This window comes from Hyaena hyaena, unplaced genomic scaffold (assembly GCF_003009895.1).
Source record: "Hyaena hyaena isolate Hyena2069 unplaced genomic scaffold, ASM300989v1 scaffold_828, whole genome shotgun sequence".
Lineage (NCBI taxonomy): Eukaryota > Metazoa > Chordata > Mammalia > Carnivora > Hyaenidae > Hyaena > Hyaena hyaena.
The window spans coordinates 732,150-758,022 of record NW_024081462.1 but is presented as its reverse complement, the minus strand read 5'-3'; the positions used below and the strand labels follow the sequence as shown (position 1 = coordinate 758,022).

The 25,873-nt window shown below is 42.2% G+C and overlaps 1 protein-coding gene across 1 annotated transcript in view; it reads left to right on the top strand.

Moving 5' to 3' along the window:
• The first annotated feature begins 6,024 nt into the window (after positions 1-6,024).
• MAP7 (microtubule associated protein 7) overlaps positions 6,025-25,873 on the top strand; it is a 170,201-nt gene continuing 150,352 nt past the window's right edge. The window contains exon 1 of the mRNA XM_039219701.1: positions 6,025-6,100. Within this exon, the coding sequence (XP_039075632.1) occupies positions 6,034-6,100 (67 nt within the window). The 5' untranslated portion in view covers positions 6,025-6,033. The remainder of the gene's footprint in view (positions 6,101-25,873) is intronic.

Below are 25,873 nucleotides of genomic sequence, written 5' to 3'. Positions count from 1 at the left end.
TTTCTAGTTGTTTCTTCTGCTCTGATATTAAATAGAATCTGTCTTCTATTCAAGTCATCAAAGAACAACTGATAACGCAAGCTGTCTCTCAGGACAACAGAATGGTGAGAGAGAGGGCAAAGACAAAAAGAATTTATATAAAAGAAAGTCCCTGTGTTTTTCTCAAGGCTCCAGGTTCTCTTGAGTAACTAGTGTATGTCTCAGAGGGTGTGCAGATGGCATCCCAATGGAGAATGCTGCATTTTTCTGCCTCCTTAATTTCAGTTCTCATATTTCAGGGAACTGTTTCTGTTTTAAGCTGAATATTATATTTTCTCAGCCTGCCCATATTAATAGGGCAAAGTCTGAAGCTCCTAGATAGATGGATGAGATAAACACACTTCTTAGATACAGAGGAATCTGTTATTCAAGATAGACATAACAGAGCTGTTCATGTACCATGAGTTGACCTGTACATATATAACATTCTTTGATAAAACAGGAGTCATCTTTATTTCTATGTGAAAATCAAAGTCCAGTATATCTTATGTTGCATAGACTGCACAGAAAGTTCTCACGGTTATTTTCTCATTTGATACTTGCAGCAACATTGCTGCATCTTTTTTTACAGCCCAATCCCAAGGACAGATAGATGCCTCCTGTAACCTGTGGGAAAATTTTGAAGGAGGTGAGATATAAATGATATGTCATTTCATTCATACTGAGACATAGCATAATTCTTAACTAAGCCACAGTTCGCATCTGCAATTCTAATGGTTAGGTTCTTCTTTTAGGTTGTATATAGGATCCAGGGGTGCCTGGGTAGCTCATTTGGTTAAACCATCAGACTTTTGGTTTTGGCTCAGGTCACGATCTCATAGTTTGTGAGATTGTGCCTTGTGTCAGGCTCTGTGCTGACAGTGCACAGCCTGCTTGGGATTCTTTCTCTCCCTCTTTCTCTGCCCCTTCCACACTCTCTCTTTAAATAAATATTTTTTTTAAAAAAAATTGTATATTAGGATCAAGCTACTCATCTTCAACCAATTCTTTATTGATATTGTCTTTCCTTGTGATCTTCCTCCTACCCTATCTTCATGGGCAAATGTTTTCTCTATCCCTACATGGTTCATTAACACATTTCTAGGCCAGCATCAGGTTTTTGTCAGAATTTTAGGCCCTAGTCACAAAAGAAGGCAGTTCCACTATGGCCCAGGTTTCATTAACAGTTGCACTTGAAAGGCATTTGGCATTTGGCATCAATCTAGGCCAGTGATTCTCAACCCAGAAAAGACTGGGATGCTTTTTAAAAAAGATCGATGCCACCACCTCAGAGAAACTGTTTTTATTGATCTGGGGTAAGGCCCATAGATCCTTTAAAAAAGTTCTACAAAATGATTTAACACTACCAAATCCCACCTCCTCATTCCAAGAGACACCTGGAGAGAGAAATGGAGAGCCTCTTTCCACAGAGATGGTAGTAAGATGGTTACTATTCATTGTTCATCTAGCGTAGCAAGAGGCTAGACACATAGGCCTGGTGCAAAGTGCAGTTTGACCTTGGGCAAAGTAATTAACCTCTCCAAGTCTCATTTTCTTCATCTGAAATGGGCGGAATAATGTACCTCCCTTATAGGGTTGTTGTGAGATTTAAATAAAATAACAGGTAAGATGCTTGGTGTATTGCTTGGCAGAGAGTGAGCGATCAGACCTGCCTCTGCTGCTGTTTCTTATCATTCATTCAGCAGTCTTTATACTGTGGTGCGTGAACAAGGCACAGTTCTTGCAACATGAAGTTCACTGTCACAGGTGGAACAACAGTACACGTAGTAAAACAAACCAAAACCAAAACCAAAAAACAGCGCACAGTAAGTACTATAGTTACATCTGACTGCCAACGGGTGGGGCCAAGGAGAATTGCTGGCTCCAGAGAAGCGAGGCCCAGAGCTGTGCCTGGAAAGATGGTTTGTAACCAAACAGCTATGCATGGGTGGTGGTAGTCTCATAAGAGAACTAAAACCGGAATTTGCTGGGAAAAGTAGATCCCGTATTTCTTTTGAGCCATATTTTGATTTCTTGCTCCAAGTTCTGTCATTGCATATTTGTTTCTTTCATTCCTAAGCCATTGCATAAAACAGTTTGGCAAGGAGGAATTCTTATTTAAAGCACTGGAATGCCTACTATGTGTGAGGCAATGCAGCAGCAGCAGCAGCAGCAGCAGGAGAGATCTACATGATGCCTGTGGAGTTCAGAACACAGGCAGCAGGCATTAGGTCACTGGGGACATCTGCAATTTGTAAACAAAGTAATTGATGGCTCCAGACTTTAGAAACCCCCTATAGAGAAACAGAAGACAAGGTCCTTGCCACCAAGTAATTCATATCATATCGAAGAGACAAATTTGCAATAACAAATCACACCTAGTCTGTGCTAAAGGCTAGATGATTGCAAGCCCAGAAAAACCTGGAGACCTCAAGCTGGCCAGGAGCTCGGGCAGGTGCAACGGGCTTTCCTGAAGAGGGACTCCTCAACCTGGGTATTGGAAAGAAGGAATTCAGTAAGTCAGTACTGGGGAAGTCAAATCAGGGTAGAGAGTTCTAAGAACAAAGTCAGGAAGCAGGGATTTGCAAGATGTTCTGGAGAAAGTGAACTACTTTTATATTACATTAGAGCACACCAAAATTTTAGCTCTTAATGCATATTTGGCTAGAAATAGCTCTAGAGAGGGGGATGATGGGGATGATGGTCAGGAAGGCAAGTGGAGTTGGTTTAATCATGTAGAAATGGGAGGGGCACCTGGGTGGCCCAGTAGATTAAGCATCTGACTTTGCCTCAGGTCATGTTCTTGCGGGGTTCGTAGGTTCGAGCCCCACATCGAGCTTTGTGCTGACAGCTCGGAGCCTGGAGGCTGCTTTGGATTCTGTCTCCCTCTCACTCTTTGCCCCTCCCCTGCTCATGTGCTCTGTCTCTTACTCTCTCAGAAAATATTTTTAAAAAAATGTTTAATTATGCAGAAATGGGGAATCTATTAAAGCTTTCTGAGCAAGAAAGGGGTTGTGTAAAGTAGCGTATGAGACGATTGATCTAGTGAAGTTGTGTTGGGGTGATTAGATCAGAAATTGGACAGAGCAGTTCAGAGACTGTTTTAGATGTGAATGAAGGTCTAGTAGCAGAGCAGTAGGAATTGAGAGGGTGGAATGAAAACCATGAATTTACAAGATTTGGGAACTATGATTTGGGCAGTGACGGTAAGGGAGAGGAAAGAATAGATTGAAGCTATGTGAGTAAGAGAAGAATTCAAACACAGACAAGTTTCAAGGGAGGTTTTCTGAGAAGATGAATCAGTGGCAGAACATGATGACAGAAATGTGCAGAGACCATTGAGAATGTATTGGTGGAAGTCAGGACTGAGGTTAAGGGTATATATTCTGAATCTAAGAGTCACCTTGATGGAGATCATAGTAAATGAGGGCTACGGAAGTGGTGTAAGCCAAAAAGAAGATGATCAGGGTATCTAGTGCAGCAGAAAATGTAGGGGAATGATGGATTAAAAAATAATAGGTAAATTTGATTTTGTGACCTGGAAAGTTTTTATAGACAGGCAAGAAAGACTTACAAAGCAGGTTTAACAAACACAGTGGCACCAGAGTCCACACATTATCTTTGGTGAACAAAATGTACGACAATAGATTCGGGAGGGTGGGATGTCAAGGAAAGAAATGTTCAGAATCAAGGAGCCCAGTGTACTTGTTGAGTTCGAGCCTCTGAATGGAGATGCATTTTAGTAGTAGGGAGAAGAGAGGAATGAGGTTTCAAAGGAGGCGGGGGTGTGTGTGGGGGGGTGTGGGGTGTGGACAGCATCAAGAGGTCTGGCTCCTCCCCTGGAAAGGGGAACAGTGATTATTCTGAGAGATGCTGAGATGGGTGTGGAAACTCAAGACAGATGGCTTCTCTATTCTAAGTACAGCACGAAGTACAACGGGGTGGTGTGTGACATTTAACAGATGTCATCCCTTACTGCATTTTCATGCAACAGACCACTCTGTTACAGACACTGCATTAAGTTTGAAACACATATCGTATTCAGGGCTTAAGTATAAGATCTGGGTGTGTTTCTTACAGCGCTTATTTTTGTGTAACTGACAGACCGAAAAATAAGTTAACAAAAGAATGCAAGAGATAAGCACATATCCCAAATAAACAAAACCACCACACACACACACACACACCCACACACACCCACCCACCCACCCCAGTAAGTCTTGCTTCGGTGGAGAGGGTGGGGGTAGGAGATCTATCAAAGCAAGAATTCATTGGCTTACTTAAGTAGGTCATAAATCAATGGTCTTCCAGAGTTCAACTCTTTAGATTCAAGTAAGAGAATCTTTCTCATGTTCACAGGAAAGTGTCTCAAACTCTGATGACTTCATGCAGTAAAAAATATCTGCTGAGATCCAAGCTGAGGTCTGCCACTACCTCCACCCACCTGGTACTTTATTTTCATTGATTAGACAGACATCTGATTAAGAGTGATGTGAACCTGATTTAGGAAGATCACATAGCTAAATGCTCAGTCTGCCTAACACACTGTAGAAATGGCACTAAGGGAAAATCCATAGTAATGGATCACTATGCCAAACCACAGCATCAGCGTCCCTTACACAAAACCCCTGCCGGGGCGCCTGGGTGGGTCAGTCCCTTAAGCGTCGGACTTCAGCTCAGGTCATGATCTCACAGTTTGTGGGTTCCAGCCCTGGGTCGGGCTCTGTGCTGACAGCTCAGAGCCTGGAGCCTGTTTCAGATTCTATGTCTCCCTCTCTCTCTGACCCTCCCCTGCTCAACACTGTCTCTCTCTAATTGAAAAATAAATAAAATAAAATAAAATAAAATAAAATAAAATAAAATAAAACAAAACAAACCACCTGCCAAGTCAGCCAGTGAACAGTAAACCAATAAAAACAGGCTACTCCTGAGCTGAGTGGTGGGGTTTTTACCCAAGGATGGTGAGAACTGTCATCGCATTAAGAACTCCAACACTGTTCCCAGGCACTCTCGGCCTCCGATAGCTTTGGCTGAAGTCCTTGAAAGGGTTCTAAATTGTTGGGAACTTGCTGGTTATGTTCAGCCAACAGAGGCTGTGGGAATGCATTTCTGTGCACCCAGGCGGAACTGGTCGCTGCTCAATTTTGTTCCTTATGTTTCCATTTATGCAAGCTACGTTTTTCCCCTCTCCAAGCATTTTGTTACTTATCCTTTATTTGCCTCATGGTGCAGGAATTTTCTCCTCAGCTAATAATGTTTCTTCTTTCTTTCTTTCCTTCTTTTTTTCTTTCTTTTTTTAATGTTGTTGCCTATTGCTTTTTCCCCTGGTCTTCCTGAGAAAACCAGAAGTCGCGCGGCAGTTATTACTCGGAAACCAAGAACAAGAAGCTACATCACTGGGCACAAGTATCTCTAACTTGTGTGCCCTGGGGCTCATCAGATACAAAAGCCTGGTGAAAAGATAATGGCGTCGTAAAAAGCACAGAGAAACCAGAACTGGAGTGGAATCCGCCCCGTGTACTTCGGCTTTCCACGTGGCATTGCAGTCTTGTCACCATGAACTAAAGCCCTGGCGAAGTCAAAACTGAGTTGCAGAGTTCAGAGGGGAACAGAGCGTCCAGATGCCCTCGCCTCACCTGGGCTGATCCTCAGACCGTCCCAGTCGCATGCGACACTTAGTGTCGTCGCCCCACCTCCAGACCTCGAGGAGCCGCGGGAGCCGGCAGCGGCCTCAGCGGCCGGCAGAAGCTCGGGGCCAGGTGGCCGGCCGCTCTCGCTGCGGACACCCAGCAGTGCCAGTCGGAGCGGCTGCCACGCCGCACCTGTCCGCCAGGGGGCGCGCCCGCGCGCCTGACCCAAGCCGCTCCCGGCCGGCCGGCTCCGGGTCCCTCCTCCCTCCGCCCTCCCCAGACAGCGCTCACCTGTCTGGGCCGCGGGCCCGGGAGGCGGGGGGCCGGCGGGAGCGAGGCCGAGGAAGAGGGCGGAGCGGCTCTCCCGGCGCGTCATCGGAGCACCATGGCGGAGCTAGGAGCTGTTGGCGACAGCCAGCGGGGCGGCGACGGCGCTGTGCGGAGCGAAACAGGTGACTGCACGGCGGGGGCCGGCGGGGGTCCCGCGGGCAGGGGACGGCCAGCGGCACGGGTGGGCTCGCGCCGGGCGCCGGCGGTCCCCTCCCCCGCCCGGCCGCGGCCCGGAGCGGCCGGTCCTGCGCGCCGCGCACCCGGGCTCGGAACGCGCCTGCCCTCCGCCCTCCGCCGCGCGTCGGCCGCCGGGCCCGGGGGCCCCCAGCGCGGCCGGCCGCGGTTCCGGTCGCCCCCCTTACGCCCCGGCGCGACTTTCCCACAACAGGTGGACACTCGCCAGCGAGCGCGGGCGGGAGGAGGAACTGCAGAAACGCTGGCCGCTCCCTTCGCACCTGCCGACTCGGCTCTAATTCAGTTGAATGGGGAAATCGTATCCCCCAAACTAAACAACCAGCCGGAAAATCCTCTGCCAGGTGCGGCCGACAGGATTATCCGTTTCTGGCAGCCCTCCCGCCTTCCCCGGTCGCCCCGGCTGCCGGGGTCGCAGGCGCCGCTGGCGCAGCGGAGTGACGGCGCTGGAGCGGCGGCCGCCCCCGCCCGGGTGTCCGCAGTTAGGACCCGCTCCCCGGCGGACCGAGGTCGCGGGCCCCATGCAGGGAGGTGGGGCCTGCGTGTGCCGGAGAGTCGGACTCGTAGATTTGTTGACATGAAAGGGCCCCCAGAGTTCATGTTTTTATTTAGTCCGTGCACGAACCCAAGGTAGAAGGAAAGTCGGATCAGGTGGTCACACCGCACCCCTCCCCCCCGACGTTTACATTAACACTCGAGGACAGGGGGTCACATCTCCAGGACAAGCCGCTCGTTTCTTCCTCCAGCCCCATTTTGTAAGAAGACGGTGTTTCCCTTCTTGGCAGCTTTTTCTTGAGAAACTGTCTTGCAAATCTCTCCTAGTCTCTTCTGTTCTTGGCCGGTACACTGTTTCCAGTACCTTCGGACACTTGAGATGCAGGCGATGAGGCAGTTTCTTACTTTAAAAAGAAAATTGCAGGCGTCCTAATTGCAATGCGTTTTCCGTACACATATAATCGGAAACAATTGTTTCCCTAAATATGAGAACCTAGTGTTCCTCCGAAAAGACCTTTAAAGCATAAAAAAAGACCTTTTGATTTACATGGTATGCTGTTTTAATGGGAAAGTTCCAGAAAACCTGTACCAGTCTTTGGAAGTGTATCTGCTCTGCTGGGAAGAGTTTGGGCACCTAAAGTGTAATGACTTAATCCCTTCAGCCAAATACCTGAGGTTAAATCTGACAAGGTGGCTTGAAACCTGTTTACTTTAAAATCATGCTGCTTCCTGTCGGGTGGTTTATTTTGTCTTCATATGTTTGAAAGATCGGTGGATCCTTATTTTGATTTGGGCCGGGGAAGGGGTGGCTAAGAGGAGGTGTCTTTGTAATTGCCTTATCAAACTTGATGGGCTGCATGCCCTGGGCTGGGCCCCTCCCTAACAGAGGGCAGCGGAAGGGCAGCGTCCTCGTTATAATATAAATGGTTTCGTGCTTAATCCCCACAAAGTAACAGCTTTTGAAAAAAAACATGTTCCAGAAAGTTCATGCATGCCAGCTTATAGTCAAAAAACAAAACAAAACAAAAACCCATTTTCTAGAATCTGCACATGATCAACTTTTTCTGATATGAGTGAACTACATGTAAACTAGCATTTCAGTGCCTGAGCAGCTTAAGGAGTGAACTGGTCATGTTTCTAACAGTTAATATACAAATCATGAGACTATCAGCAAAATATTATCTTTTATGAAGGGAGAACATAACTGCCAGCTCCTTCATAGAAAAACATTCTTTCACACCTTTGCTTAGAAATGTCAGTTTCCAAGGGACACATTTTATATATGGTCTTCTGAATAATTGTACTAACGATTTAAATAAAACTTATTTCTGGCCCACATCTTTTTCCTATTTTTCTAGCCCTAAATTAATGTTTTTGGTGTTCAGAAGTGTCTATTTGAGCAGATGCCAAAGACAGAAGAAAGGTGAAAATACATGTTTTTAAAATCTAGGTAGCAGTGTTTTGAGTGAACAAGTAAGGATTGCTTGAATTTTAACAACTTAAGTTTTCCATATATTGAAAATGTGTTACTTGCAGCAGAATATAGGACTCCAATGTAGTGTTTTATTTTTATGAACATATTTCGCATCGTACACGTCTAAGTGCTGCAAGTCATTATTATTATTATTATTATTATTTTTAGCAATCACAGCTTTACAGAGAGGTGGCTGGTGAGGAGGTGGGGACTTCTGTCTTTTATTACCATCAAGAGGTGAAATTTGCCACTTGAAGCGGGAATGTTTGTTGAGGGATTCATTTTAGGTATTCATTCATTCAGATTGGGTTATTATGAGGTAAAGTACATTCTTAAATGTCTTAGTTTTTGTATATCTGTGCAAAAAATTTGGTGTGATTTTAAGACAGTTGGTTTTTTTGCAGTATGGTTGACACACATTGTGTTTTACATTAGTTTCAGGTGTGATTCATCATCTCTATACGTTATGTTATACTCCTCAGTGTAGCTGCCATCTGTCACTGTACAACACTATTACAAATATCATTGCTTATATTTCCTATGCTGTGTCTTTTATCTCTGTGATTTTTTCATTCCATGACTGGAAGCCTATGTGTCCCCTCCCCTTCACCCATTTTGTCTATGCTCCCTTCCCCTATGGCAAACACCAGTTCTCTGTATTCATAGGTCTGATTCTACTTTTTGTTTATTCATTTGTTCTGTTTTTTAGATTCCACGGATGAGTGACATTATATGGTATTTGTCTTTCTCAGTCTGACTTACCTTACATACATAGCAAGATACCTACTTGGTCTTAGGACAATTTAGGTTAGAATTTCAGGTGATTATAAAAATAAGACCTGTAATGTATTCATAAGTATGTAGGTATATATGTGTGAATCAAAGATGGGTTGAAAACTGGTGGTATACCACCTATAAAATGAAACATTTAAGGATATTGAAAGGTACTATAGTAAGCCAACATTTGAAAACCGTATTTTTCTCAGCATATATTTATCTTGTACTTAAAAGTAGTCAAGTCACATTTCTTGTGGTAAAACTTCATTTTTACTGAGGATGAACAGTTTGTTCAACATCGTTTTCAATACTCAAATTTTTGAATATTTTTCAGTTCTCAAGAACTGAAAAAATAATGGACATGGAAGCAAGTTTTGGATTTCACCACTAGAGGACATCAAGTCCTTTTTCAGGCTGTTATTTTGACCAGTCCCTTAGATGATGTTCACAAAACTGCCTCTGTCCAAGCTCTCAGTGTTCAGTGTTTTTATGCTCGAGAGCTGTGAACAGTGAACTTGCACAACTCCTTTCCCAATGTGATAACTTCTTTTTAAAAAGCCTACTGAATTAAGATCAAATTTGAAGCTGCATCTGACTAATTCATGGGAAAACACTTCCATGTGCGGGAAATAAATTAATACCTGTAATCTGTAAATTCTGTTGATACTCATGGGGGAAATGAATTAGAACCTGGAATTGGGCTTTTCTCTCCCCAGCAGGCTATCTGGTGAAAGAATACGGGCTTTATTTGGGACCTTCATCAAAATCTTCACTGTATTAAAGTGATCTTTATGGTTTCACTTGGCTCAAAGGGTCTACAGATAGCTGCAAATGAGCATTGTAAGTTAGGGGCTCAGACAACCAATTTGGTATTAAACTTGTCCCTTCTGAAATTCAAGTGCTAAAGTTCATGATGCTTCATTCAAGTGGCTAGATAACTTTTTTCCCCATTTTATTGTGACTAGCTCTTACTTTACATCTTGCTAAGGAAGGAACTATTAGACCAGGCAGCTCTCCTCAGGAACATGAATTTTTTTATATCATTATTTAGGCAGGAGTGTGAAACACTGACATATATTGGCGTGTTCTCTAAAAAAATTTTTTTTCTAACAACTTTGCTTTCTGGTGCATGAAAAATTATCATTTGAAAGGGATAATTTTTTAAAATTCAAGTCTCATTGATTTAAAAATTGAAAATATTGAGACTTAGAATAAATTGAGCAAAAAATATATATGTTGCATATATCATTATGGTGGGTAGAAGGTTGACAAAGACATTCCTTGGACTTAGCAAGCGAAACAACTCATAAATAATTGCAGGTCATGAGGACATCAGTGAAGGAAGAACTGCTTCTGGCTGTGGTCATCAGGGAGGACATAAACATTTTAAAAAGTGGGTAAATGATATATAAAGTTGGATGGGAAGGGAGAGAGGAAAAACTACAAATGTGGACAAGAGCAAAATTTTGGTCATATTGACTCATGGAGTCTCAAGATGAAAGAATCCTAGGAGATCAGTTAGGAATGATGGTCCATGGAGGTCAGATTGTGGAGTACTTAAAGGTCAAGCTAAGAGACTGGTATGTTATTCTGTGGACAGTGGCGAACCGTTGATGATTCTTGAGAATAACAGATCTTGATTAAAGCATGCTTAATTCTTTACTCATGAATTTGCAAGCTTGATTGCAAAGTCCAACAGAAGAGCAGCTGTGCCTTTAATGAATGCGTAGTTCGTTCATCTACGAAATTCCTCTTCAGTTGACTTTCACTGCTTTGAGAATGTAACATGGGGTGGTGAGAGCATATGGGGAATGTTCATAGAGCCAGACAGATCAGCCAAACCTTTGAAGATTAGTGAAATCTGGACATCTACCCAGCTGTTTCCCTTCTGGAAGTAGGCATGTAGACTAGAGGATGGATTTAATAAGGAAGAGTTCAACGACATACAGACAAGCTCTGAGGTTCCTACAGAAATCGAGGCAGGCTGTTGGAAATGGGAAGGGAACAATTCAAGATTCTACAGAGGCATGTGTCCAAGGATGCAGGTAAAAAGGTGGCATTGAGTGTGGCCCATTGGCTTAAGGTTGGCATGAAAATATCCGTGAGGAGGACCTGGTTTTGGTGGGAGAAATAAAACAATTCCTGTTTGGAACATGGTATAAGAGAAACCTGTAGGTAGAAATGTCTAATGGGCAACAGGCAGTATGAGATGAAGGACAAAACTAGAGGCGGGAACTCTGGGACTCATTCCATAAGGGAGTATTGATTGATGCCGAGAGAGGAAGGGGAGCCTGGAAAGAGAACCTGCAAAGGGGTGGGGAAACATTCAAAGTGTAAGAGGGGGAAGAGCCAACAAAGTAGACAGGCAGGGAAGCCAAAAAGATCGGAAGAGCATAATCGAGCAAAGCACACCTGCCAAGGGAGAAGGACAAGGAGGTCAAGGATTCAAAGAATGAAAGAAAAGCCATTACTGTGGTTACTGGGTAGTCACTGACCCCCTAGGAGAGGAATTTCACATGTTGGTGCAACAGTAGAGGATGAACCAGATTCTATGTGATTAATAGACGGGCAGATGGAACTGATTTTGGAGGCTCTCCATCAAATTTGATGGTGAAAGGAAAAAGGGACAAATCCTTGAAAAGTCAGAGGGCTTTTTCTCTCTTTTTAAAAATTAATTTTGCATACAAAAATTTACTGATATTTTGGGTGTACAATACATTAGGCGAATGTATAGTCATGTAACCACCACTGGAATCCTGGTCTAGAAGAGTTCTCTCATCCTAGAGAATTCCCTTGCATTGTCCCTTTAAGTCAGGCCTTCCTCTACCCTCAACCCCTGGCAGCCCCAGGTCTGTTCACCATGTATCTAGTTTTGCCTTTTACAGAAGGTCATCAAGGTGGAATCATATACCATGTAACCTTTTGAGTCTGATATTTTTCACTTAGCCTAATGCATTTGAGATTGTTGTATGTATCAATAGTTAGTTATTGACGAGTAGTTTGCTGTTGTAAGGAGCTACCACAGGTTGTTAATCTACCCACCCAAAGAGGAACACTGGGTTATTTCCAGGTTTTGGGGATTATAAATAATGCCGCTGTAATGTTTACACACAGGCTTTTCTCAGTTATCTAAGGGAGAGACCTCAGAGTGGGCTTGTCAACCCATATGAGACTGTAGGCTTATAAGAAGCTGCCAAACCATTTTCCAGAGTGGCCCTGTGAGTTTGCCTTCGTACAAGCAATGTCTGAGTTCTAGTTGCTCAGCATCCTTACCAGCACTTGATATTGTTAAGTTTTGTCTTTAATTTTCAGCCATTGCACAAAGTTCTTTGAATAAAGCAGTATCATTGCCTTAAAGTAAAATAGTGCCCTTCTGGATGCCAAATGACGCTCACTGGAATTAGATACCTGCGGAGGTAGTGTTGCTCCCAGAGCCTGGGTGTAACGTGGAGTTTTTATTTGGCTTTAACATTACTGTCTTTATTCTTGCGTGGTAATGATGTCCTGTGGAGTCTGCATTCTGGAGTTGATTATAAACAGCATTACACAGTAGGTCCCATGCCGATCCACGTTCTTTCCCCTTCCTGTCCGTCTTCCAGTCCTTTGAGAAATGGCTTTCTAGAATTTGGAAAGAATGTTGTTTCAGTAACAAAGCTAGAAATATTGATTCTATACCTCATATTATGGTCTTGGTTATTCCTTGTTGGCAGAATTTATATTGTCAAATTCACTACTTAGGTATCAGCTCTCAGTTACCAGTGTTTTATTAAAGATCTTGATAATCCATCATTGGAACTTTAATCACTGAGCATGATCTAAGGTTCTATATGCTAAACACATATGGTGTTTAGGCTTATTCTTTATTTAAAATCCAGCTTTAAAGTTGGTCTAGCTGCTTAGTGGGTCAGTGTCTTTTGCCTCTTTTTTTTAATCCAGTATAGATAAATACTGTTATATTAGTTTCAGGTGTACAGAATAGCGATTCAGTAGTTCTGTGTGGGGGCACCTGGGCGGCTCAGTCCGTTAAGCATCCGACTTCGGCTCAGGTCACCATCTCACGGTTCGTGGGTTTGGGCCCTGCATCAGGCTCTGTGCTGACAGTTTGGAGCCTGGAGCCTGTTTCAGGTTCTGTGTCTCCCTCTCTCTCTGCCCCTCCCCCGCTCACACTCTCTCTCTGTCTCGAAAATAAATAAACATTAAAAAAAAAAGTACTTCTGTGTGTTACTCAGTGATCATCAAGATAAGTGTAATTTTTTAATCCCCATCACTTATTTCACCCATCTCCGCACTCCCATCCCCTCTGGTAACTACCAGTTGTCTATAGTTAAGTCTGTTTTTTGGTTTGTCTTTTTTTTTCTTTGTTCATTTGTTCCTTAAATTTCACATATGAGTGAAATCAGATGACATGTGTCTTGCTCTGACTTATTTTGCTTAGCTTGCTTATAATACTCTCTAGATCCATCCCTGCTGTTGGCCTTTTGCCTCTTTAATATCTGTTTTCACAGTGCTCTGAATTATAGTTTACACATTTAAATGGAGTCGGGTGGTTTTTCTCTGTTCATTAAATACTGGTCTTCCTAGTATCTCGGAGAAATAGCCAGTTAAGAAATAATCTATTAATATTCTCCTGGGTGCTGCTTTAAATTTTGATTTGAAGATTAATATATATTTTGATGGCAAGAATGCACTGCATCTGGCAGTTCCTTGTCCTTGAAGCCCCTACACAAGTAGCCATGAAAAAAAGAATTGTGGGGAATGCCAAGGAGAACTGACACACCAGACCAAACATTGCAGATAGACGTAGGAATGTAAAACTGAGCAGAAAGGAAGCTGAAAGATGCATTTGGTATATGTGAACTGGACTTTGCAGGCATTGTTAGTAAAATTAGGTATATTTAAATAGTAGAGTATTGAGATTTGGTATCTTAAAATTTCTTCTGTGACTTTTTTTTTTTTTAATGCTATGTAAGCTTTTTTGGAGTTGGCTTTCTGGTAAAAGGACCCATCCTTTACTATGGGATAACCTTCCAGATATAAACCTTGTATCCCTGATACTCTGGTGACAGTAGAAAATAGCTATATTCTAGAATAAGTTTAAATTCCAAGGTGAAACTCCAGAAAAGACCTCTTCTTTTAGTCTCCCCACTTTCCAACGGTAGGTCTGCTTGGGTGTCAGTAACTTGCATAACAGCAGGCTGTAGCAAAAATGCGTGGCAGCTTGTCAAGGTTTTAATCCAGGCTTTTGGTTCTCAGAAGCCCTGACCTAACACACCCGACAGAACCTAGTTCCCTGCTTCCTGCGTTCCAACTGACTCTTTTCCTATCCAGCGTTGATGCTCTAAATTAGTATGATGGCCCCTTATCCGCAGTGCTGGTCAGTTCACTTAAGTACAGCCTGTGCTTTGGGCATAAAGTTATGTTACTGAATTGATTATTGGGCCCCTGTGCTGCAGCATCTTTAGTTCTCAGTCTTGACAGTGAGTTAAAATCACCCAGGGACCACTTAAATCTCCCTATGTCCTGCCACACCTTAGGCAGTTATCTGAGACTCTCTAGGGGTGGGAGCCAGGTGGCAATACGTTCTAAACCTCCCCCCAGTGATTGCATTCAAGGCTGAGGACTAGTTTAGATCTATTTCCTACTTAATGCTCTTTGATTTGACCATAGGAGATTTCATTTGGATGTCCAAGTATACCTTGCTTATGGAAACCACCTGGAAATCATAACAGCCCTTGCCCTCAATCTAGTGAATTTATTTCACTCATCTCTTATTTTGCTCCGGTAATTTTGTGAAGGAAATATAGATGTGAGCGTGAGTAGTACACTTGAATAGTAAAATAATGTGCACACTCATGTATGTATTTATGCATTTTTACGTATGAATGTGTGCAGTTAGATGGAAGGTTAGTTAGGTAATGAACTTTATTTTTTTCTTTCCCACTTCTGCCACCTTCCTCCTTCCCCTCAAAACAAGAAAGGTCAATTTCAGGTAGATAAAGTTTTTTTTTTTTTAATAGGAAATTATATACTTTTCTCAGACATTTGCATAGTGAAAATCTGATCATCACCTCCTTGGCTCTGGAAACCACTCTTGTTTCTTCTGTCTGCCTGTAAATACTTGATACAAGAATGCCCTTCTCCTTAATGTTCTTGGCTTCCATCCTACGGCACAACCTATGCTAATACCTTTTGGGCTAATCTTTCTTCACCTCTCTTCATTCTCCTCGTCAGCTGTTACTCGACATAAGGCTGAGTCTGATAACCTCTCCTCTATTCTTGTACTTTTTCTTAACAATAGTACTCATACTTACTTTTTTTTTTAATGTTTTTATTTTATTTTTGAGAGAGTGCGAACAAGGGAGGGACAAAGAGAGAGGAAGACACAGAATCGGAAGCAGGCTCCAGGTTCTGAGCTGTCAGCACAGAGCCCAATACGGGGCTCGAACTCACGAACCACGAGATTGGGACCTGAGCCAAAGTTGAACGCTTAACTGGCTCAGCCACCCCAGCACCCCCACACTTACTGTTTTGAACATCATGTCAAATTACCGACTCGGGCTCTACGGATCAGAGCCTCCAGAGGCACGTCTGAGCGGAATTTGTGTGTGTGTTTCAGGTTTTATGGTGCTATCAGCTGGGATTTAGAGCTTTTTCAGTGATGGCTTTCCTTTGACAGAACTGATTTTCTTTTCCTTTTTTTTCTTTTTCTCCTTGCAGTTGGCGTCTGCATAGCTATAAAAACGGAGACCACAATGAAAAGGGCAGTGGGGGATACCGTATATAAAAACGGAGACCACAATGGAAAGGGCAGTGGGGGATACTGTATAAGACTGATCTCTAAGGAAAAGAGTATCTTTGATTTCCCCTTTGCCCCTTCAAGATTATACTGAAGCTAAGCTTGTGTGAAGCCATGTGATCTTGCACCCAAAGCTGACTACCCAGTTTAGCGATAATGTTAAACTATGATTTTGTGCTAAGACTTGGGCCCAGCCGTCTGGGTACCATTCTCAGCTCTGTCACTGCTTGAAGGATTTGGAGCAAGTCATTTGACCATGCTCTTCCTTAATTTCTTCTTTTTAAAACCGGGACACTGGTAATGCCTTCATAGGGCTATGGCGAGGATTAAATGAGTTGATACATGTAAAGTGCTTATAACAGTGCCTGACACAGCATGAGTGTTGTAATTATTGTGATCATGGTTGTTAAGGATTAGTATTGCATCACCGTGAAAATATGGAGTTACCCTGGCATGCTAAATTCTTCCCTTAAGCAAATTTTTGTTTAGAGTTAAGAAGTCTCAATGAGAGAATGCGAATGTAATGCTGAGTCAGACCTAACTGCAGCTGTGTGGTCACATGGCCATCAGCACGGCTCAGATATCATAAGCATCATCCAGGCACCTTGGATGGTGCTTTTCACCTGTCAGAATGTTGCACAAAAAAGTTGCGGTAGAAAGTCACTGCACACAGACCAGTGAGATGCTAAGATTAAGCTGTGGTTGAGTTAAAACCCATGCCAGCCTCTCTTTATTGTTTTTCATTTCTGTGGTATTCAAAAGTGTTTCTTCTTACTGCATCACAGTTCTAAATTTTAGCTTCTTTCCTAAAACACTTGCCACAGAATTCTTGCACTTTAAATCATAAAGATGGATTTGTTGCCTTTATGGACACTTTCCACAAAGATGGACTTTCTGACTTGAAACAAATCACTGTCACTTCATTAACTATGTTTCTCTACAAGGAAAATCTAGGAAGCATATGCAACTAGCCTTCCATAAGGCTTTCATGAGAAGTAAATAGTTTGGGTTTCTTCAAGCAAAGTACTTGCACAGGGGATGGGTGAAATAGGTGAAGAGGATTAAGAGGCCCAGACTTCCAGTTACAAAATAAAATCATGTAGACGAAAAGTACAGCATAGAGAATGTACTTAATAATAACTTTGTACGGAAACTACAGTTGTCATGGTGAGCATTTCATGACGTATGTAGATCACATTACAATATCGTATATATCAGCTATACTTTAACATTTTTTTTATTTCAAAAAGTAACGTATGTTGAAATAGAAATAAGATAAGCTTTCTTTGAGAGCAAGAGAGAGCTTGCTCACAGGACAGAGAGGGAGAGAGAAAGAATCTTAAGCAGGCTGCATGCTCAGCTCAGAGCCCGATGTGGTGGGCGGGGGGTGGGGGGTGGGGGCAGTTTATCTCATGACCCTAAGATTATGACCTAAGTCGAAATCAAGAGTCAGACACTTAACTGAGCCACCCAGGTACCCCTAAATGGTTTTTCTTATTAAATTTCTTATGTGTTAAATTTCAGAAAAGACTTGCAGAGGTTAAGTTGCAGAGGCTTGTGTACAGTGCCGATACAGGATGTAGGGACCAGCGTATATGAGACAGGCCTTTCTCCCTAAGAAAATATCCTGTTCAACTTGTAATTTCAGTTTTTATCTTTTTAAAAATTTGACTTACTACATCTTTAAATGTCACTTCCTCAGATGGGTCCTAGGTTTAGATGTTCTGAGTAATGCCTTTAAATTTGATATACGATACAGTAGACACTGTGGTAATTGATTAAGCCAACATGCTTTAAACCACTCTTAAAATATTAAGGTTTATTTATATATTAAATACATTAAATAATATATATTATATATTTATATTAAATATAAATATATAAATATAAATCATTTATACCATTTTTCAGTAAAAACATTTTTATAATATTTAAATGTTTATTTTTGAGAGAGAGCAAGTGCACACAAGAGGGAAGGGACAGAGAAAGGGAGATACAGAATGTGAAGCAGGCTCCAGGCTTTGAGCTGGATGTGGGGCTGGAGCCCACGTATTGTGAGATCATGACCTGAGCCGAAGTCGGATGCTTAACTGATTGAGCCACCCAGGCACCCCAGTAAAAATAAAATTATTAAAAATAAGAAATACGCATCATTAAAATATACCAGAACTTTCTTTTGCAACTGTGACTTCCTACCTCCTACCATCCCTGTAAGGATGTCCTTGTTTATACAAAAAAGTATATCCAGGGGCGCCTGGGTGGCTCAGTCAGTTAAGTGTCCAACTTGGGCTCAGGTCAAGATCTTACGGTTTGTGAGTTCGAGCCCCTTGTCGGGCTCTGTACGAACAGCGCAGAGCCTGGAGCCTGCTTTGGATTCTGTGTCTCCCTTGTTCTCTGCCCTTTACCCACTTGTGCTCTGTCTCTGTCTCTCAAAAATAAATGAAAACATTTAAAAAATTCTTAGAAAAAAGGTATATCTATATGCTTTGTAAAGTGACATTGCATTAAGTTCCAGGTAGAGTATCAGGAACTAAAATCGAAGTAGAAGAAATGGCTCCACAGTAAAACACATTAAAATAGAGAAATGGGGGTCCAGCTATTTTTAGTCTGGAAGACCTATGAAAGGGCAAATGCCTTTGAATAGAAAACCTTCATGGTCGTGTAACCCAGTGACCCTCATAGGGAAGAACGCTAACTTGGCATCTTAGATTTAATCCTTTGTGGTCCAGCTGTACCTAAAGTACTCATGATGGAGTGGAAGTCTTCAAGGAGGTTTTGGAAGCGAGGAGTACAGGATGTGGGATGGAAGAATATTTTGCTAAATCCAGTGACAGGGAGCCCAGACACTGGTGAGCCATTCTGGACCAGTTGGGAGGTGCACAAAGATGCCTTTTTTGCTTTACAGTGCATAAGGTATCCAGTAGAGGCATACCTATTTGGAAACCTGTTCGTGGAACAACTTGCAGTATTCCAATTATTTTGAAAACAAACAGCTTTTGGTTCTATAAACTTCCGTCCTTTTGTTTGTAGACAGCAAGAACCAGGTCTTTTCCCAGTGAGTTGGATAAAGCCTGGCTCTGGGCTGTAAAGGGCATGGGTACTCCTTGCATTAAGGGTTTCAGGGCTGGGCTCCTCCTCCACGCCAGTATGGAAACAGGAACCAGCTAATACAGTCTCCTGCATTGAGAGAGTGGAGAGTATTTTATTATGATTGTGATTGGTTCTCTACAACTTTATATGTCTCTGGAACAACTTTTTTTTTTTTTTTTTTTTAAATATATCAATGATTTTAGTGCCTTTAACAGTGAAAGTGTGGCCCCTTTGCCTGATGATAAAAGGCACAGTGTTACAGTGTGGTGTTTTAGGAAGTTTGCCAAAAGGTTCCTTTTGTCATTTTAATCCTCCCTTAGTTGCCTATCTAAAATCCTCAGGAGTTTAAAGGCAAAGGTTTAGAATAGAGATATGAAAGGTAAAGAAAGGGGTTGCGGAGTTTAGTAGGTTTGTAGCACCCCAAGTGTGTTTCTGAGATGTTATTTCTTTCTGTGTAGTACCCACTAAAATCTCAGTGACCTGACGTCACACAAGACTCAAAGGGGATGGTATTTCTCAAAAAATGTACTGGATTGCTAGTATTATCTATTTCTTGGAAATAATGCTTCCTATTTTTTTTTTAAAATCAATTACTGATGCATTAGGAATCTTTTTGTTTAGCAGTTACAAATTCAAAAAGCTTCTCGCCTTGCCATTTAATCATAAATATACTTGTCTCTTATCTGTGTAATTTAGCTGAAGGCTTTCAGTGTTCTGGTTGGTTGCTGACAATTACACTGGATATGTGAATCCTTTTCAGTGTGGACCTTAGCTGAATGAAAATGACCAAACCTGAAACTTCCCCACCATGATTATATACTTTGCCTTTCTGTTAGGCACTTCCTTTCTCTAGGTTGATTTCAGAACCGTGCCAGAGAATTGTATATATAATTTTCCCTTTTGTCAGAGTTGGTTCCTTTTAACCAAATAAATGTAAAGTTTAGTACCTCAAACCTTCATATACACTTTACCTTCTCATGAGAAGCATGTATTATCCAACACCAAACCCCATGCACGTATTTATATATATATTAGTTTTCTTGTAATTGAGATAATGGGGTTACTTCATGATGATAGGGAAGGATTTTTTAAAATCAACATAGCTGTACTTTCCAAACCATTTAATGTTGAGGGAACCCAGTTGTTATAATGATAAAAACGATTTATTTGATAATGCTTTGAAGCTGACCTCTTTTGGATTCTCAATGAGCGATCGTTAGTGAAAGGTAAGAGGATTTCATAGGTCTCCTCTGAGATTTCCTGACCCCAGTTGTATGAATATTATCTTAATAGAGCATCGCAATACTGGAAAAGTGACTTGAGTAAATTGTGTCCAGCCTATTGGTGAAAATTGTGATCATCGATACATAGACCTTTGACTTTTGAGCTGCATGCTTTCATTTATAGCATGTTGATTTCAGTGTGGGAATGGAGTATCTTAATTTCTATGGGGTCACTGACCATGACGGTTAATTTAATCTGTCAATTTAGTTAGGCTACAGTGCCTGGTTTGGTCAAACGCCAGTCTAAATATTGCTGTGAAGGTAGTTTGTATATATGATTAACATTTGCAGTCAGTTGACTTTAAGGAGATTACCCTTGATAATCTAGGGGGCCTAATCTAATCCATTGAAGGCCTTTGGGGCAAAAACTGAGGTTTCCCAGAGAAGGAATTCTGCCTTAGGGCTGTAACGTGGAAATCCTGCCTGAGTTTCCTGCCTGCTGGCCTGCCTCACAAATCTTGGACTTGCCAGTCTCCACAATCGCAGCTGCCATTATTTCTCAAGATAAGTCTTTTTTTTTTTTTTAATAGATCTCTTTATGTGGCTTATATCTTCTCCAGAAAAGTAGCAGTATTTAGTATCAGGAGTAGTCAGGTAGTATTTTTGGTTCTGTTTCTCTGGAAAACCCTGACTGGACACATCGACCCTCAGAAAGAAAATCAGAGTTTCTCCCCCAGAATTAGGTAAAGCATTTACATTACTTCTTAATAGAAACTTTAAAATTAACCTTTAAGGTAAAAACAGGATATTAAACCTCTTAAAAACTCTAAATTGATGTCAGTTTTAATTTAGGGCATTTTAGGAGAAAGAATTGGAAAAAGTAGCAAAGCCACAAAAGACAGAATTAGGGGAAAGCGTCAGTAAGTGCTGAAATGAATGTTGAACATCTTGTTCTTGATCAGTCTGATACTTCACTGGTCTAAAGACTTAGGGCTATCACTCCCCTTAAATGCCCATAAAGTAATAAACTGAATCGGCTTATTATTCTTTAATAATGCTCTTCACTCACAAACCTTTAGATCTCTCTCAAGTTACAGAGCCACAGTGATCCATCCACAGTGAATCATGTCATTGAGGGAACACTCAATATATCTTCTTCATTTTTATCCCCATCTTCCCTAGAGTTTTTCACACAGATTTCCATTAAATTGCTGATAGGCGAGAGTGAGGGAAATCTGCAGGCCACAGGTGCAGAAATTATTAGTGTGGTCCTGTCCTGACCAGAAGACTGAGTGAAGCTTCCATTGTTTGCATGTTTCTTTGGCCGTTAAGTTGAAAACCTCTGGGGGGCATCAGTGGAATGAGTAAAACAACACAACTGTAGAGCCACCGGCCAAAAAAAAAAAGAAAAGAAACCATGTGAAGTGTTAAGTAAGCACAGGCGGACTGTGACTGCAGGGGGAAGGGCCGTCTGAGTCTAGGCTTTTTCTTTCTGCCAGCGTGTTTTCCCCTGGGCATATAACTCGAGTTTCCATTTTCATCAGGTTTTGGAGTCAGTTGTGAGATCAGAAGAGACTCTAGAGTGTGAAAATCCAGCCTGGACACAGTATTAATTCAGCACCCTCATCCCAGTCAGTGTTCCTGCATGGCTGTCTTCAGTGATGGAAGGCACAACTTGTTTCGTTCTGGTAACTTCCAATCAACAGATCCTAGTTCTGTCTTCCAGAACTACCCCAGCAGTAGAAATCCTTCCACATGTTAAGCTTTAATTCATTTATTTTCTTTCTCCAGATCTCGCCTTATTTTCTCCAGAGAAAATGTACCTTCTTTCCGATGATTCTCCTGTTATGGCCTAGAATCTTATAGTCCTAGGTTGCTCTCTTCTGTGTTCTGATTTATGATCTGCCTGAAATACCTAATTCAGACAATGCGATCTGAGGACCAGAACATAGAGAAGATTCTTGCCCTTACTCAGCATGCTGGACGCTTGCTGGGACCAGCTGTGATCCCGTGAGGACTTCCACTGCCTCCTCATACTGATCGTGTGTAGTGAGCTTGCTGCCCAAGGGCCCTCCTACTTTGCAGATGCTGAAGCTTGGGTGGGGTTTTCGTTCTGTACCTGTGCACTTGGACTTAATAAAGGAGATGTTCGTATTTATTGCTACTAAACCTTTTTAGCTATAGCCCATTATTTTGAGCTTGTGATGTTTTTGGACCAAACTCTAGCTTTCTCTCTGTTTTAGCTACAGATATAAAGCCCTCATTCTCATCTAAATCTTTTAAAAACACTAACCACCTTTCCTTCCCATCGCCCACTTGTCCACGCTCTTGTGGACTTTTGCACGAACTTAGTATTCATGCCCGTCCCCCTGAGATGAATCTTCCACGCTGCTAGAGCATGACTGTTTAAAAAACAAACAGTGAGTGGGTTTTCATTTTCCTCTTTGCCTTCTATCTCCACAGTCACCATATGAGACGCTTTCTGCCACCTGGACAAAGTCGTTATGGGACTGGTTTTTCTTATACCTCACTCCTCCCTTCTGACCTGTCCTCCACCACACTGGCCAGTCTGGGTCTCCCGTTTCATCAGTCAACATGCCTGATTGGCTCCCCTTGCCTCTATTTGGTGGAAGAACATTCTGTGATTTACCTGCTGCCTCCCCTCTGATCCCATCCCCCAGAACACCTCACCTTGCACCTTTGGCGTGTTTTTACCACTCCTAAAGCAAGACACGGAACCACAGTTTCTCAGTTTTCTTCTCTTTCTAATGGTGTGGTTCAAAAGAAGAAAACTAAACCCATAACTGTTCACTGACCAGTGACGGGTTAGGCAACTTTGAGAAACACAGCCCTGGCTATCTGTCTGATTCTTCTGTTGAACCCAGGCATTGACTTCTTTTGCCTCATTTCGAATTTATAATATTGGATTTGCAACCTCATCAAGGTGTCACTCTTAGAGGAGAGGACGTGTGCCCATTTTAACTTTTGTCAAGGAATTGAGATGCTCATGCAACGTGCATGAAGTCTCATCGATGGGAATAATGAACCCGAGGCCCAAGGGCATTCTAACCTCTGCTTACTGGATTAAAGTTCAGTGTGGCATTTTATAATATTGACAACTTAGCTAGTGATACCTAATGTTTAGGGAAGAGTTTTAAAGAAAGCTTAGTGTCCACACCTTACATTCAGGGTAGTGAACCCTCAGGGTTTAAAATTTATTGCTGGTCGAGCAGATGTGCGAAAATGGGAGTCTGCTGGCATCACAAGGTGTCCACCACACGGTGAGGATTTAGAGAAATGTCATAAAAGGCAAGGCAGGGTCCAGGTTGGTACTTCTTGGTTGTTGGCACATCACTACTAGAGTAGTATTTACTGTTTCTCCTACTACCTGTTAGCGAAAGGTGGTAAAATAAAGATCAAAGAGAACCTGTCTTTTTTACTTTTCTTTCAAAGGGTCGGTCCTGTCTTTGTGCAGTCTTTCTTTGTCCAACAGCTAATTGTCTAATGCTGCTGGATGGCAGAATGTTAGGCCTTTATTGCCAAAGAAGCCACAGGAGGAAGTGTCCTTGTCCTAGGAGACTGTGAGGAAGCCCTCTCGCTTCAAGAATGGGGATGGTAGAGAACCAGCTGGGACCCTTTATTCCCAGGGGTTATTTGAGTCCACAGTCAAATGTGCTGGCTTTGTATTTTCAAGCTATATGAAGGTTTTCTTTCTTTTTTTTAAATATTGCATTAAAATGTGGATTTCTAAAACTACTCGAAGTAAGTTGCAGCTTACTTTGGAGGGTATGCATTAAATATTTGAAAGATTACTGAAATCTAGTAGTTTTGAGGCATTAATCCTCTCCTCTTAATGTAAAAACGTGAAAAGGCATTTAGGCACTTTTGGGTCCCACTGAAAAGTAACTGGCTTATATGTATATAGAACTGTAATTTACCAGTGACTGGCCATTCAGTCCAGCAGTAGTAATTTTCTATTTTCAGCTACAGTCCTTGATTAGTATAACTCATGCTCTAAAGTTTTTGTAAAGCTCAGTAGGCTTTTAGAAGGGAAAATCTAGGTATGCTTCTCACTGGTTAAGCACATTTCTCTTTGCAAGAGGATGTTTTTGGATCCATTTGTAGGCTATATGCTATTTTCCAATTTTAAGGCCATAAAACAAAAGCTTAGGAAGGATAAATGTGAACAGAAACCTGAAGTGTATGTGTGTACACATGTGCTTACATGTGTTTCTTTTTCTAGAACATCGTGGCAGGCAGGTCCAAATCGTGAGATGACTTCCCCTACGATCAATTAGTTTGACTCTGTCTCATATTCACCTACCTCATGTTTAGAGGTTAGGCCAGAGGTGCCAGGTAGCCAGGGTAGAGGGACAACCAGACATAAATCCATTGCGTCCTAAGGGAATAGGGGCTGGGGGTGGGAATTGGTGGGAACAGCAATCCCTCAAGGACCTGTTGTCCTATTTCCTTCATAGCAGATGGGTGGCATCATTTTCATGTATGATTGTGAATATATTTTATGATTATGCTGCAAACATTTTTCTCTAGTAAAGCTAGCTTAGTTATAAAATCTACCCTTCCTCACTGGGCAACGTCTCTTCCTACTTTGTACTAAGTCTCCATTAATATATCATTGGTTATTTTAACAATTTAATAGTTGCAAAACCTAATTGACTCTTGGAAGTCTACATACATCGGTTCCCATGGGGACTTAATGAAGATGTCACCTGCAGGTGACATTCAGGGACACATGTGCCACATCAAATCAAAAACACCTATTAGTGCTGGGGAAGAGTTCAGGAATTCAGAGTAGGATTCCTTTTACTTTCGGGTCTGGCCATCCCCCTTTCCACATCTGCTTTTGTTTTGGGTCCGGGAATAAAAGGAAGACTGCAGCCCCGTGCCTCCGTAGGGGCTAAGCCCCAGTATTCCTCAAATGAAATAAAGTTAAAAACCTATATCCATTGAAGGCTGGGTTTGAGCATTTAGGAAATTAATCTCAAATGTATTTAGGCCTTAAATGTGTATTTCATGGATAGGAAAAAAAAATCCTTTATTATAATTGTTTGATCTTGGGCTGTTTGCTCCCCTGTGGCTGGTCACAGCTGTGACCGGGACACAGCTAGTCGATGTTGCAGCCGGGATTTACAAGGCAGCAGGACTAAAGCATCATATGTTCAGAGCAGATGGGCCATGAGTTAATCCTGGCTCAGAGATCCAACTAGCTGTGTGAGTTTAACATCTCTGAGCCTCAGTTTCCTGATCTGTCAGGCGATGACCCTGCTCTCAGTGCTGTTGTGACTAGGTAACCTATCTGACAAAGCTGGAGATGTTCTGGATAATGAGATTCTTTCACTTGACCTCACCCTGCCTCTTGGGTTGTAGGATGGTGGTGACATTTGGCCTCCTTTGATTAGGCTTTCATTTCCCTGGTAAATGGTTGAAGCATAACTTTCAAAACAGCCACTTGGGTGACTTTCACGAGACCCTAGAGCATGGAGAATACCATCTCTGTCATTTGAGGTTTATTCCACTGCTGTTAACAGAAGAGAGTTGATTAGGTAGCTAGGTGTGGTAGAGGTGGGCTGAGTCCTCTGTGTACCAGAAGGGCTGTTCTGTGATCTCTGTTCCACAGACCTCAGGGAGGGCTCCTTTGTGAAATCTTATCTGGACAAGTTAAACACTAGGAAGCTTTTGCTTTGCTGCTATGTTTCTCCTGTAAAAGAGGAGAAAAGCCATCCAGGCCATCCTTGAAAGTAAAGGAATGTACATCTTCTGCAGAAGTCATTTGAATTTCAGCTTTCCCTTGACTTTTTAAAAGCCACTCTTGGTAAGCTGTTTCATT